General features: G+C 31.8%; 1 protein-coding gene across 11 annotated transcripts in view; it reads right to left on the bottom strand.

Moving 5' to 3' along the window:
• The window catches only part of LOC106458732 (phosphatidylinositol 4-phosphate 5-kinase type-1 alpha-like), a 104,824-nt gene that overhangs the window by 82,141 nt on the left and 8,855 nt on the right, over positions 1–13,828 (bottom strand). For all 11 annotated transcript variants that reach the window (XM_022385022.1, XM_022385015.1, XM_022385020.1 and 8 more), the window contains exon 3: positions 1,396–1,551. In XM_022385022.1, coding sequence (XP_022240730.1) covers positions 1,396–1,537 — 142 coding nt within the window. In that variant the 5' untranslated portion in view covers positions 1,538–1,551. The remainder of the gene's footprint in view (positions 1–1,395; positions 1,552–13,828) is intronic.

Genomic DNA, 13,828 nt, shown 5'->3' on the forward strand with positions numbered 1-13,828 from the left:
CATTGACATACTTGCAATGTAAGCAAAACTCAATTTTCTTTCTTTTCTCAGTGTGAATGGTTTACTGTTTCTAACTGTCTACCAACATAGATTAATGAAATAGAGGTTCATGTAGTGGTTCAATTTTTTCTTCTTTCATGCATTACTTACTGATAAAATAAAGAAATAAATGATACTTATTTTGTTCTGGTGACAATCTAAAGAAACTATTATCCTAATTTGTGAATTTTAATGACTATCTGATATTTTTGTTATTTAACAAAAAGTAAGTAATTTAGAAATTTGAAAACTTTCAATATCCAACTAGTAGAATTACACAACAATTCAAAATTACATGCAATTAATTATTTATTCAGCCTTCTGGATGCCCTGAAATGCAAAAATTAACATGGTTTTACTTTCATCTAGAATTTAACTACACTTACTAAAACACTAATTTCAGTGTCTAAATATTATATGACATTTCAAGTCTTATAATCCCTTAGATGTAACCAATATAAGACACGACAATTAAATCAATTAATCAATATGTTCAATTACCTATGAGAATAGGTTACATTGATTTATTGTCAGTTAAAAGAATCAATTAATCACACTTATGATTAAATCAGTTAATATCACAAAAACAACCCACTAGTGTTTGATTATTCCAACTATCCAGAAATTGAAATTATAATAAAACCAATTAATGTCACAAAAATAATCAACTAATTGAAATTTGTGTTTCCAATTATTACTTTTTTTGGTTATTCCAACTATTCAGTAACCAAAATATTGCTATTACAATCTGCCATTATTATTTTTCATTAATTCAACTTTGTTCAACTTAATCAATTACTGTCATGATTCACACAAATAATCAATTAATCAAAATTAGAGTTCCTGATTATTCAAATAAATTAAATATTACTATTATATTTGTTGTTAAGCACAAAGCTACATGATGAGCTATCTGTACCATGCCCACTACAGGTATCAAAAACCAATTTATAGCATTATAATTAATTTTTTCCTGTTGAGCCAACTCATGAAAATAAACACTGGAAGTAATCATTTAATGAGTCCAACAACTAATCAGTTATTCAATTCCACTAATCACCCAGCACTAGTAACAGTATCATTGTTTAACTGTTAGTCCTATTATATAGCCTTCTGCTTTTTGAATCTAAATTCATGCATAGCAAACATTTGATCATAAAGAGGTACAAAAATTGGTTTCATTCATTTTCTGTTTACAGCAGTAGTAACATGAAGCAAGAGGTCCAAAATAGAACACAATGTCAAGAGACTGGTTTCTAAAGTTGATTATACTTTTTTATGATAAGTCCAAACCAAATAAACAGCTAAGGCTAAATCTTCAATTATATGAAAGCAACATTTCTACATAAACTTTACCTGATAATGGTTCTTCAGTGAGCCGTTCTGCAGTTCCTTCTTCTCCTACTTGTATTTTTCCATTGCCTTCATTTTTTTCTTTAATTTCCTGTTCCTCATTCTTTTCACCTAATTCTTTAGTCACAACAACTTCTGCTGCCATGATATGACATCAAGCTAAAAAAAGTATGTTTAAAATTTTTTTACAGAAAATAAAAATTTACATTCTGGAAGAAGACACTTTGAAGTGTGGTTCACATATTTAGCAGACAGCTATTTTACAATGCTTGAAAATCTTGTGCAATACGTGTTCATGAACCCACATTTACTGTTAATATTATAATCATTTAACTGTTTGAACACAATATACAAGAGCATACATAATGTACATATATTATCAAATGATTCATTCAAAAAGTATCATTATAATGTGAACGTGTAATTTTACATTTTACTGCAATTTCTATTATTAATTTTATTGAAAATTATAAAACATTTAGGGAGAATCACACTTAGGTTTAAGAAATATATCTGCATTAAGCCAGAGCCCACTAGGAAAGGGTAAACAAAAGTGATTTAAGTGTTAATTTAACCAACAAAAATCAGTAAATAGTATTTTTAACTTGTGATTGAGGCTACATACCTCTTTTCTACTTGGAAATGATTTTGTATTGAAAGAAAATCATATTACTTCTTCTAAATTAACATTACGAACTTTTTAAAGAAAAACAAAATGGGCCAAACATTCTGAATTATACACATATTTTTTCACTTAATAAATTTAAATAAATCCATTATTTTTATATGAACTTCAAACTACTATCAAATCTAGAACCTGTTTCCTCTAAAACATTAAGAAGTAGACATGTTTTAATTAATGTTACAAAAGCCATTAGTGGGTTTGGTTAATCTATGTATGTGAGGTGGATTAAGGAAAGAAATATTAATTTTATAACTAGGAGCAATAAGTACAGGTTTATAAAACCTAGAACCGGACTCATTCTTCGATATTCATAAATTTTTGAAATGGTTTACCTGATGATGCAGAGTGAGCTGTTAGTTCTATGTTACTTAAAGTTATAATGGATGGGTATATCATTACAAAGATTCAACTTCAGTTTGAGTGATTGCTTTGTTTCGATAGTTTTGGTGGATGAAAGGGTAATTTGACCACACAGTATACGTTTTCCCATTAAGATTGTGTTGCAGCGAATGAAAAAGATGGTAATCTGATGATGCCATATCTGGAGAATATGGTGGGTGGGGGAGAACTTCCCAACCCAACTCCATAATCTTGTGTTGGGTCAAATGTGACACATGTGGACGTGCATTGTCGTGGAGAAGAACACCTTTCCACTTGAGGAGAGAATGGTATTTCTGAAGGGCTTAATTTAAATGTTTCAGTTGCTGACTACAGATCTCTGCATTGACAGTTCGCTGTGGATTGAGGGGTTCGAAATGAATTACTCCTTTGATGTCCCACCAAATGCAAAGCATCGCTTTCTGCCGATGGAGTCCAGATTTTGGATTCGGAAGTGGTTTTTTTTGTCTAGGACTGAGCCATTATTTTTGGTGTTTAATATTTGCATAGAAAATCCATTTTATCACCGGTGACAATTCTGTCACGAGCATTATGTGGCAGAAGAGAAGAAGCAACATTCACACGTTGGAAACAATGATCACCAGAGAGTTCGTGAGGCATCCAAACACCTTCTTTATAGAGTTTTCCCATATTCCTTAGATGTTTACATATTGTATCTATTTACGTATTGTTTCATGAGAGACATGCAATTTCAGGGCCATTTCACGAGTGTGTTGCCTTGGGTTAGACTCAACAAGCGTCTTCAGAGCATCAATATCAATTCCAACATGTCGGCCCCTGCCATCACAGTTTTTAAGGCTAAAGTCACCTAAACGAAATTTGCTGAACCATCGTTGACACTTACGAGTGTTCAAAACATTTCCATAAACTTCTTTCATATTCTTTGTGGCTACAGAGACGTTGTTTCAAACAGCATTATATGCCAAATGTGTTTCTCGTCGTGTGTCATCACGATAAAGAATTAGAGTATACTATACTTTACACATTATATAGGCTACACTAACGTGACGTTTAGGCGGTTCGTTAAACTATTATACGTGATGTACGATTTTTTGGGGGGTGGTTAATGAAGGTGTTCCAAAACGCGACATTAATTTCTTGACGATCTAATACTTAGCATTTTCAGTTAAAATGGTTCAAAGAAGTTTAGCCTTCCTTATTAGATCCAAAATACTTAATATGTCAGTTTCAATTATTTTAAAGTTGGCTCTAGATACGTGTTCCTTCTTTAGTCACGAATGAAATACATTTATTTTTTTAAATAAAAAACAACTCCACATAACCCAGACTTTAACTTGAGCGGTGCAATACTACTAAATACTTACTGGATTTAGGACTAGCCTCCTAAGTTGCAGTGCTATACTACTTAATACGTATTGGATTTAAGACTAGCCTCCTAGACTGACCAGATCTTGAGTGATATTGTTGAGTTTACAAGGACACCCAACTGATGAAACAAAACATTCTAATCAGTATAAATAATACAGTTGTGACATTATATTTAATTAGCTATAATTATTACTAGGTATGTATTTTTAGTTCTCATCTACGAAGGTGCTTATTGGGATCAGAAGTTATTATTAATTATGCTGGTTTAGTGTGTAAGGTGTAAATTAATGTGAATTTACTTTTCATCAGTCTCAATGGATAATTAACGAGTGAAATAGTCAAATAAGGCAGGAAGGAGCGTAGTACAATGGTTAGCGTGACGGACTGTGAATCCGAGGTGCTGTGCATCGCGTCTCCGTGCCACAAACAAATATAGCGCTCCACATTTAGGAGCCGTGGGTACGTTAAAAGAGGGACTGTGAAATCCCTCTATTCAAGTTGATAAAAGTATACCAATAGCTATCGATCGGTGATGTTGAGTAGCTCCACTATATTATATCAAAAGTAGAGACGACTAGTACAACTAGCTTTGTGCGAAATCCAACAAACAGCACAATCGTGGGATTTAGTTTTGTCATTTCTTTGAAATATCAATGTTCATTTTCTACAAAAGCAGCATTTGCAAATACACTAAAACTTTACTAAATTTTTTATGTTTTGTCTATTTTACTACTCACGCTAGTATTGCTTATCGATTATATAATACACTGGAAGTGGAACTATTTCAGTATCATTAATATTAATAATAATACATTACATGACTTAATAATAGGCAATTTAATTCCAGTTTCTATTTTTTCGTTCATTTGTTGTTGTTCGTATATTTGGGAAAAGTAGTTTCGTTCTACATTCTGTTGTTCCTTTATTCTTTCAGCGTCGGCGTAAATTAATTTTTAAATATTATTTTTATTCTTTTGCCTTTTTTAAGGCCTTCAAATCACAAGTTATGTGTAGGTTAGTGGGCGACAAAGATAAATTTTCTATACAGATCGTCAACATTCGACTTAGTTTAACTAAATGTTTATACATATATTACTTTGTTTATTTTTCTTTTTTCGCAAAGTTGCCCAATAGTTGCATGGATTGAGACCAGTCCAACTGGGGATTGTTATAAGTTATAAGTTCTTATAACTTATGCTGAAAAACACAGAAGGACGTAGTAAAATGAACAGTAATTAAATATATTACAATATTCTTGTAAACTTGCCTCTCTACTTGTATTCACAAAGTGCACAGATATCAGCTTGTTTGTGACACAGTTATTCTCAATTATAGATCGTGAGTGTAATTTTCAGCTTTAATTTGTGCATTAGAGTTTTAATTGTATCTAGCTATTTATTAACACTTTTAAACAGTTGTTTAGGTATTCAAACATATTTTCTTAATCTTTTTATATGTATAAATTCTCCAATAGATGTCTCAAGCACATCAAAATTATGTTGTTTTTTTGTTAGAAGTTAAGCAAAAAGCTACACAATGGGCTACATGTGCTCTGTCCACCACGGGTATCGAAACCCGGTTTCTAGCGTTGTAAGTCAGCAGATATACTGCTGTGTCACTGGGGGGCTCAAAACTCTGAGAAAAAATATACACCTCAAAAAATAATTGCGTTTCTTTGTCATGATGAACACTAGTTTGCTGAATAATACTTCTATCCTTAATTTCTAGCTTGTAAAACATATTGAAGCCCACAAGCCCCCAAATAAAAACTCAACATAAATATTTGATGTATCTTGTAAGTAAGGAAATTATCTTACGTGTCACAGAAAGATAATCTGTAGGCTCCAGGTTATCCTAATAGGCCACTAGAAATGTTAAAACGAAAGTTAAATAACTATCCATGCAATAATATAACAATTGTATAAAATAATTCTTTTATATATCTTATTTTTTTCATTAGCCGTTGTTTAACTCAACATCCATACAGATACTGACAGAACAAATAAGTATTTAAAAAAGCTGAGGTGATTGCAGAAAAACGATAAAACACTAATTTTAAGGAACGATTTCATTATGAGTAAGAATAGTTGGACTCCAATGAGTCCACTCACTTCCCTGAATACGCGTCAAGTCAAGTGGATGAACTTTTAAAATTGATTAATCTTCTACCAGTGAACGATAGCAGCACAAAAGACTAATCTTTATTTGCTGAGGCTAGCAGAATTCTTAGATCTTTCACATGAATAAGTCAGTCTACATCAATTTAATGATTAAACTCTATCTAGTGGTATCGTTACCAAGAGGCATATTATAACAAGTTCATTAAAGAACTAACCCTATGTAGTACAAGTGTTTTAACAAAGTGCTTATATATTCTCAGTATATAAATACTTATATTTATTTGTAGTTCATAAAGGTGTCTTTGATCATCAGAACGGACATAAGCCAAAGTAAATATCAAAAATTACCACTGGATATTTTACTGAGTCATCAAAACGTACATGAAGAAATAAACCAAACAGACAAATTCTTATTCAAAGCCTTTTTGAGCAACCAATCTTTGTTTCACTACCATAGAAGAGTATTGCCATAAGGTCTGAAAGAGTGCAAAAGTGTAATACGTACATTTGTTATTTACTGATGTTTTTTAAACCAAATTTTGGTGAGGAAATAAAGATTTTTTTCCTAGTTGAGAAACAAGAATAAATATTTAGTTTACACCACATTAATATAACAGTAGAATCATTGTACAGTACTTCATGATATTCAAAATAAATGTATGTTATTGTTGTTGCTAATTAATAGTATTTTTTAACTCTGAGAAAGTAATTTTTAAAATTATCAAAAATAATAGTATTTACCTACTGAACATTTTATGGTTGTGATATTCATTGAATAACAATATCGAATTTTTCAACTGCTTAGAGTCGAGCGAGATCTACTGGTTATAATCTTGGGCTGTGTATCGAAAGGTCCAAGGTTAGAGTCTCAGATATGTTACTTTCAGCCAAGGAAGCGTTAAAAAAGTGATAATAAATCCTGATATTTGATAAAAAGTAGCCGCTGGATGACATGTACTGCTCACAGGTTATTTTCTTTGAGCTCATGTGCCTTATAAGATACTTCAAGTTGGAAAATCAGATACTGCATTGCCTATATATGTATTTCCTTTGTTTTATTTCGTCATTCACGAGAAAATTCATTTTTTAAAGCGAATAAATCTTAGCTCTTAGTTTAGCCCTATAATAAAGACTTCGTGACCTGTAGTATAACATGTGTGAATTGCAGTATATTCACTCTACTAGTTTTTTATATTAACTACCTCATCTATTAATCTGCGACTGTTACGATTTCGGTGTGAATAGTATATTGTATGTTACGATTTCGGTGTGAATAGTATATTGTATGTTACGATTTCGGTGTGAATAGTATATTGTATAATAAGGTATCTCCTGAAATGAGAACTGGGAAAATTAGTGAATAAAACCTATTATCAGAGAAACTTTCTAGTGGTACCTCATTGAAATAGAAATGTCATGAAGTACAGTGTGAAGATATTTTTATGTTAAAAATTAGTTTAACAGGCCCTTCAGGAGCCAATGGGGACATTTTTGTTTTTTCTTAATTTCAATGTGTTTGGAAATGTTTATTGGCTAAAAAAGAAGGCATATGGAGATTTGAGGTTGTTGTATTTTGCTAAAAAAATTATCATTTAACAAACAGAAACTTGTCTCGAAAAGATGCGTCCAAAACCACCCTCTTTAGGAGTTTCCGGATTGAACTTACTTTTAATATTCAACAACTTGTAGCGTGAAGACACTCCTTAGCTTCTGAGGGACGTGTTAAATACTCATAATTATGGAGTGTGGTAAATGTTAGGGAATTTGGACTTTTGTTTAACTTTTTCCGATAGTAGATTCCCTTTTTTTTCAAGGATAATGCCATAAAAAATTACAATGTACGAATATAATTATAATCATCAACAAATTATCCTATAGCTATGGTAACCAAACATGCTGAAATGACTTCTATAATCATCTTATTAGTATGTACAAAATATATTTCGTACATTCAGAACAGCACGTCCCCAGTAGCACAGTGGTATGTCTACGGACTTACAATGCTAGAAACCGGGTTTCGATACCCGTGGTTGGCAGAGCACGAATAGCCCTTTGTGTAGCTTTGTGCTTAATAACGAACAACAACACTCTTATCAGACAAATTGTCAACGTCGGCCATTTTGTTTCTGTTGATGTCATTGACCTGCAACTGATATCAAAAAATTATTTATATTTCTACTTACTTCAGTGATGTGCCACATGAATACTATACTCTCATACCAAATTTTGATAATTGATCTCTGACCAGTTCTCCTTTACAATTTTCTCCAGTTAAAGTTCTTGTTTGCTTTTTTTACTCACCATGAGTATTTTGCAACCATTTCATCTATATACTATTTTTAACTGATGTATTTATGTATAATATTATCAATTGAATTTTCTTAAAGAAAGAAACAGGAAATAAAGAGCGAGCACAGTGCAAGCCATAATATTTGATTTATATTTCCTTCAACTTCTAAAAATGTTTTCATTTGATAGCAAAAGAAACTTGATAAAAAGTATCTTACTTCTTCGAGGTGAATATTGGGATGTACTGATTAAAAAAAGGCAGAGAAAGCTTACTCTTGACGTAATCTAAAGCTTAATTTTACTACTTTTACCGAAACGTGCACTTTCCCATAATTTTTTTAATTTTCTTTTTGCTTTGCATTGAATTATTTGATTATGTTTCATTGTAATTCACACCAGTGTTATATTGTGGAAAATAATAATTAATTTTCTGAATGAAAGCAAAGATCAAAATCAGTCATTTTGCCTTCTGCAGATTAATAGCAAACTTTTTGTTTCCAATTAATAGTATACATATGATTCCGAACTAAGTAATCTTGTTACGCACATTGGTTGAAACATTTGATCTACAGAAAGCTCTCTCATACTTTAGTCATTACATATATTTCACTATCATTAGTTTTAATTCCTAAGACAGCTCTTGATATATCTCTTACTTAAAACCAAGATATGTAGTTTGTTGGATTAATTTTAATTGATGTCTCGCACATCAGACTCCTGCGTAAATTTTTATTAGCATATGTTGGGGGATACTTTTTAGTTTACTTTAATGTGCATAAAAACTTAATTACTTTTGTAGTACACGTCTTTATAATTGATGAAATGCAACAGACGCTCAACGTAGATTAAATGTTTGGAATATTACTGCAAAATGAAATCATGTTCATGCTCGGTTTCATCTGATGTTTCTGTAAAGTCTCTACTCTGCATGTAAATTGAAACAACCACCGGAATAAGGTATCGACATTTTTTTCTAGATTATATATATTTCTATTCTATTTCTATTTCTTCTGCCTGGATGGAATAAAGACAGTGATTTCACTGTAACATAAAGACGCTTTGCATTGGACCATCAGCTGAACTATATAAATGTTGTTGTTTTTTTCCTAAGATATAGATGCATGATTAATTTCGAATGTTATTGTTGAAATGGGAATATGTTTCGCTTTGGCTTGGTCTATTACAATATATATGCGAAGCGTATTTCTCTAGTTTAGGATTAAAGAGGAATTTGGTAATAAATCTGAAACAGAAGTCTTTACTGACAACAAAATTGTAAAGTATATGAAAATACCTATCAATTAAAATGAAAAGCAAAATACTAAAAAAATTAAGCTTTGAAGTCAGCCAAAATATCTGTCATTTCCAGAAAGCTAATTTCTTACTTTGTAAAAAAAGTAAATCGTAATTTTTTAGTAACGTGAAACAAGAATAAAGATAATATCGCATTTACAAAGTAAAAACTGATTGTTGAAAAAATTAGAAATGCCTTTTTTTCTTACTTCATGAACGATAAGAAATTCGGTTTCTAATTCAGCCAAGTTGATGGGGCTAATATATCTTAAAATGTAGTTTTTCTGCTGGTAACGTACTACGTTTTTTAAGATAATGGTTGATTTCTCTGGCCATATTAAAATATACCTATAATATAGGGAAACCAATGATTCCATAGAGGACCACTGTACTTGGCTGGTTTGGTTTCGTTGTTGTTAAGCGCAAAACTACAAAATGGACTCACCATGGGTATCGAAACCCGATTTGTAGTATCGTAAGCCTACAGACTTACCACTGAGTCACTAAAACTGTACACAGTAGCGAAAAGGATAGAATAATGTATATATGTAATTATGTTACGCTTTGAAAATTTGGAATAATCCGAAGCTGAATTGTACCCTGGATTTAGTGTCTAGAAATATGCCGATATTTTATTTTGATTCACACCGTTTTTTTTTTACACAAATACGTTTTAATATATATATACAACAGTATAATTTACAAAAGCAACTATTACGATTAATTATTACAAATAAAGTTTCATAAACAAAAATTTCACTAACTTACAAATAACATAAAATCATCTTCCTAGTTCAGAGTCTCCTTGATATCTAGCGAGTTAACTTCAAGTCGATGTACGTACAATTGTCAAGAAGCTAGCTAGCTTTGTCAAACACTGAATTGTTGGACCGTTGAAGTAAGATAATATTTTAATAAAACCACTAATGTCCGATGAGAAACCAGTAATATTTTGGAAAGATACTAACGTCCGATGATAATTCACTGACGTTCGAAATTTATAACTGTTCCTGGTCAAATGTCGTATATTTTCTGGTTGATAAGGGTTAGCAAAATCACGGTTTATAGCGTACACGGTTATAACAGGCTCTTAGTAGACTTATATACTCTCTTTTTTTGGCTGTTTTTATAGGCGCTATACTTATTTGGTTACGGAAGTGTATATATTGTCGATCCTTGTGTTCACGAATATTGTACAACCTTGGAGAATTGGCGGGAGTTTCACCATACGTAACTAACACGGTAAGCTAGGCATGTTTTACATATAAAATCAATCCCAAAAACGTTGTCATTAAAATAAATATATAACAAATTCGTTACACGCAATACATATCTGACACTATAAGTTACGCATATTTTTAAATACAAATTTAATCTAAACAACTTTCATATTAAAAATAAATACATAACAATAAATTCGTTACAATGTGAAACAAGCTTGTCATTTAGTGATGCAATTCTAGTACAACTTCAATTTTATCATTATCATGAACACAAAACTTTTAACTCCCTTTAATTACAAACATTAAAATTTATTACTACTTGTCTTGCTCAAGCAGATTTGTGTACATAATTATTTTAGTGTGCTTTTTTCTTTTGTTAATCAGAAGGTACTGTCTATAATTTTCTTTAAAAACAAAAATCATAAATTCCATTCATGCTAAGTTCAAAAACAGAGAATCTTATCAATTGATCATTTCATCGAAAGTTTTACAAACGTAAATACAACTGTGAAATTTGCCTAGTAACTTACTGAAATATTTAAATGTTTATTAAAATACATTTAGTATATTTTCTTCACATTATGAAGAATACTACACATTGTAAGATTGGCCTTTTTTGTTTCTTGGTTAAAGAACTTCAACATGTTCATTGAGGTATTATTTGAGATGGGTAGGGAGGTAGTTTGGTATTAAAGATTGAGATAGTGTTGGAGATTGGTAGGGAGGTAGTTTGGTATTAAAGAATGAGATAGTGTTGGAGATGGGTAGGGAGGTAGTTTGGTATTAAAGAATGAGATATTATTGGATGGGTAAGGAGGTATCCTGGTGTTAAAGACTGAGATATTATTTGAGATGGGTAGGGAGGTAGTTTGGTATTAAAGAATGAGATATTATTGGATGGGTAAGGAGGTATCCTGGTGTTAAAGAATGAGATAGTGTTGGAGATGGATAGGGAGGTGCATAAAGTATACATGACTACTTTAAACCACACAATTCCATTATTGTTATCAGTTGCCTCTATATGTTATTGAATCATAATGTTGTTAAAAACGTCACAGTTTCAAGATATTACAGAATAAGTAATAAAACTTCCATTAATATACTCTTTTAAGAAATAAAGATGCGCATTTAAATAAATATAATTGTTGTAAATGAAAAACATATCAAGAAAGTTTTATCTTGAGTTAAAATTTACAATCAGACTAAAATTCAAATTGAGCCCTTTGGTAAAATAATCTTTTAAATCCTGGTTATATGATCAAAAGTACTTAGCGAAATAATAATATCCTATTAGTAAACATAATCAATGTTAAAAAAGGATAATTACAAAAGAAAAAATCCTCTTTTTTTTACGACAGGAACATTATTGCTGCGACAATTTTTGTGGTCTTTCTAATCCTTTCTGAAATAAGTATAAAATACTGCAGTTCAGTCAGTGTGTGGTGATACATTGCAGAATTGAAAGAGAATAAATATTGAAGGAAATATTTTATGAGGGTTATGCTTTTATGCTTCAATAATATGGTTCTATTGTTCTCCATATTCATTTGGTTCAATCTGTGCCTTTCAGTTGGTATGACATCTACAAATTATAGACATCTTAAATTACAATACGGATCGATATCTGAAACAGAAAAGTTTCAAACAGTGCCATTCACCGAACAACTGATTGTGTTAATAGAGTTTAACCCAAAAAACTAAGCTTCATAAAATCATTAATGAGTCTCTGATAATACCGGAAATAACCCAGAGTGTTTGCACATGATCAGCATTGTCTGTTATTAATTACAATGACACTTTTACAACGCCTGTGTCTCTCACTAATCAGACGCTGTACACATTTTTGTGGAAGCTGGATAAGGGAGTACTGAAACGCTTCTATTATCCTGGACTAGAAGGACTTCTATAGCTCTATTTAATATGTTCCAGACACGCTTAATTGGGCTTAGATGAAAATATCAATCCACCATCTCGATTACTTCCTGTTCAATACAATCAGGAATGATTTCTGCTCGATATATGCAGGTATCGCCTTCAACCAAAATTAATTTTGAACTGACTGAACCAACAAAGGCATCGCTATCGGATGGAGAATCTCATATCAATACAACATCACATGAGTGACATGGATGTCCGTTCCTCCCCGTATGTTAATTCCAGCCCACACAACGATATATATCTGTTGAATTCTGCAGTATGTTGCGATTAGAAATGTTCGCCACGTTGTCTCTTAATTGGATATGCTTACAGTGGGTCGCAAACGTGACTCAGTTTAAATAAGGAGATCACCGAAGGGGTTGTGACCCCTTCCTGAGCTCCTATCGTGTTGTTTCCAGACACTGTTAATATTTTGGTATTGACACCTCATAAAGGAGCCACTCTTTGGGACGCATCCAATAACTGAGCGACATAACATTGCGCTGTCCCATTTTCAAGCATTCCTATGACCATGTTCATGTCCTCTTTGTTTCACTAGCGTTTCAATTGTCTCTGAGCAGATACACTTACTGCTAAGACAGTTTCCAACCAAACTCTCCGACATTACAGAATTTTGGAGAAACACCAATCTGTATTGAAACCTTAAAATGCAGAATCATGCTTATTTGTACCTTAGGTTCGCACACATAGTTAAATATAAAATGTTGGTAGCATGTTGGCAAGTGAAAGGAATAACTGAACGTCGATATCAGTCACAGACAGTTATTTATTGAAAACAGTGTTGATTTTCATGTGATGTGAAATATCAACCTTTAGAAAGAGTTTAGTAGTATATTTGTCAATTTGGCAATTATAAAACGTATTGCTTATTGTACCTATTTCAGATCGATCCTTCAAAACACCAAGTGGCAGTAGGTGATGATGACTAGCTTTCTTCCCTCTAGTCTTTCACTGCTAATTTAGGGACGGCCAGCGCAGATAGCCCTCGTGTAGCTTTGCGCAAAATTCAAACTAAATCAAAACACCCATCTACACGTGTCATTTATTGTTTACTAATTATTTTTCTAATATTAGGAAAATCAGGGAAAACAGGTTTTTGCTTTTTCGATAACTTAAGACAAACATAAGGTTTGTTTGTTTGTAATTAAGCACAAAGCTAC

This window comes from Limulus polyphemus, unplaced genomic scaffold, assembly GCF_000517525.1.
Source record: "Limulus polyphemus unplaced genomic scaffold, Limulus_polyphemus-2.1.2 Scaffold506, whole genome shotgun sequence".
NCBI lineage: Eukaryota > Metazoa > Arthropoda > Merostomata > Xiphosura > Limulidae > Limulus > Limulus polyphemus.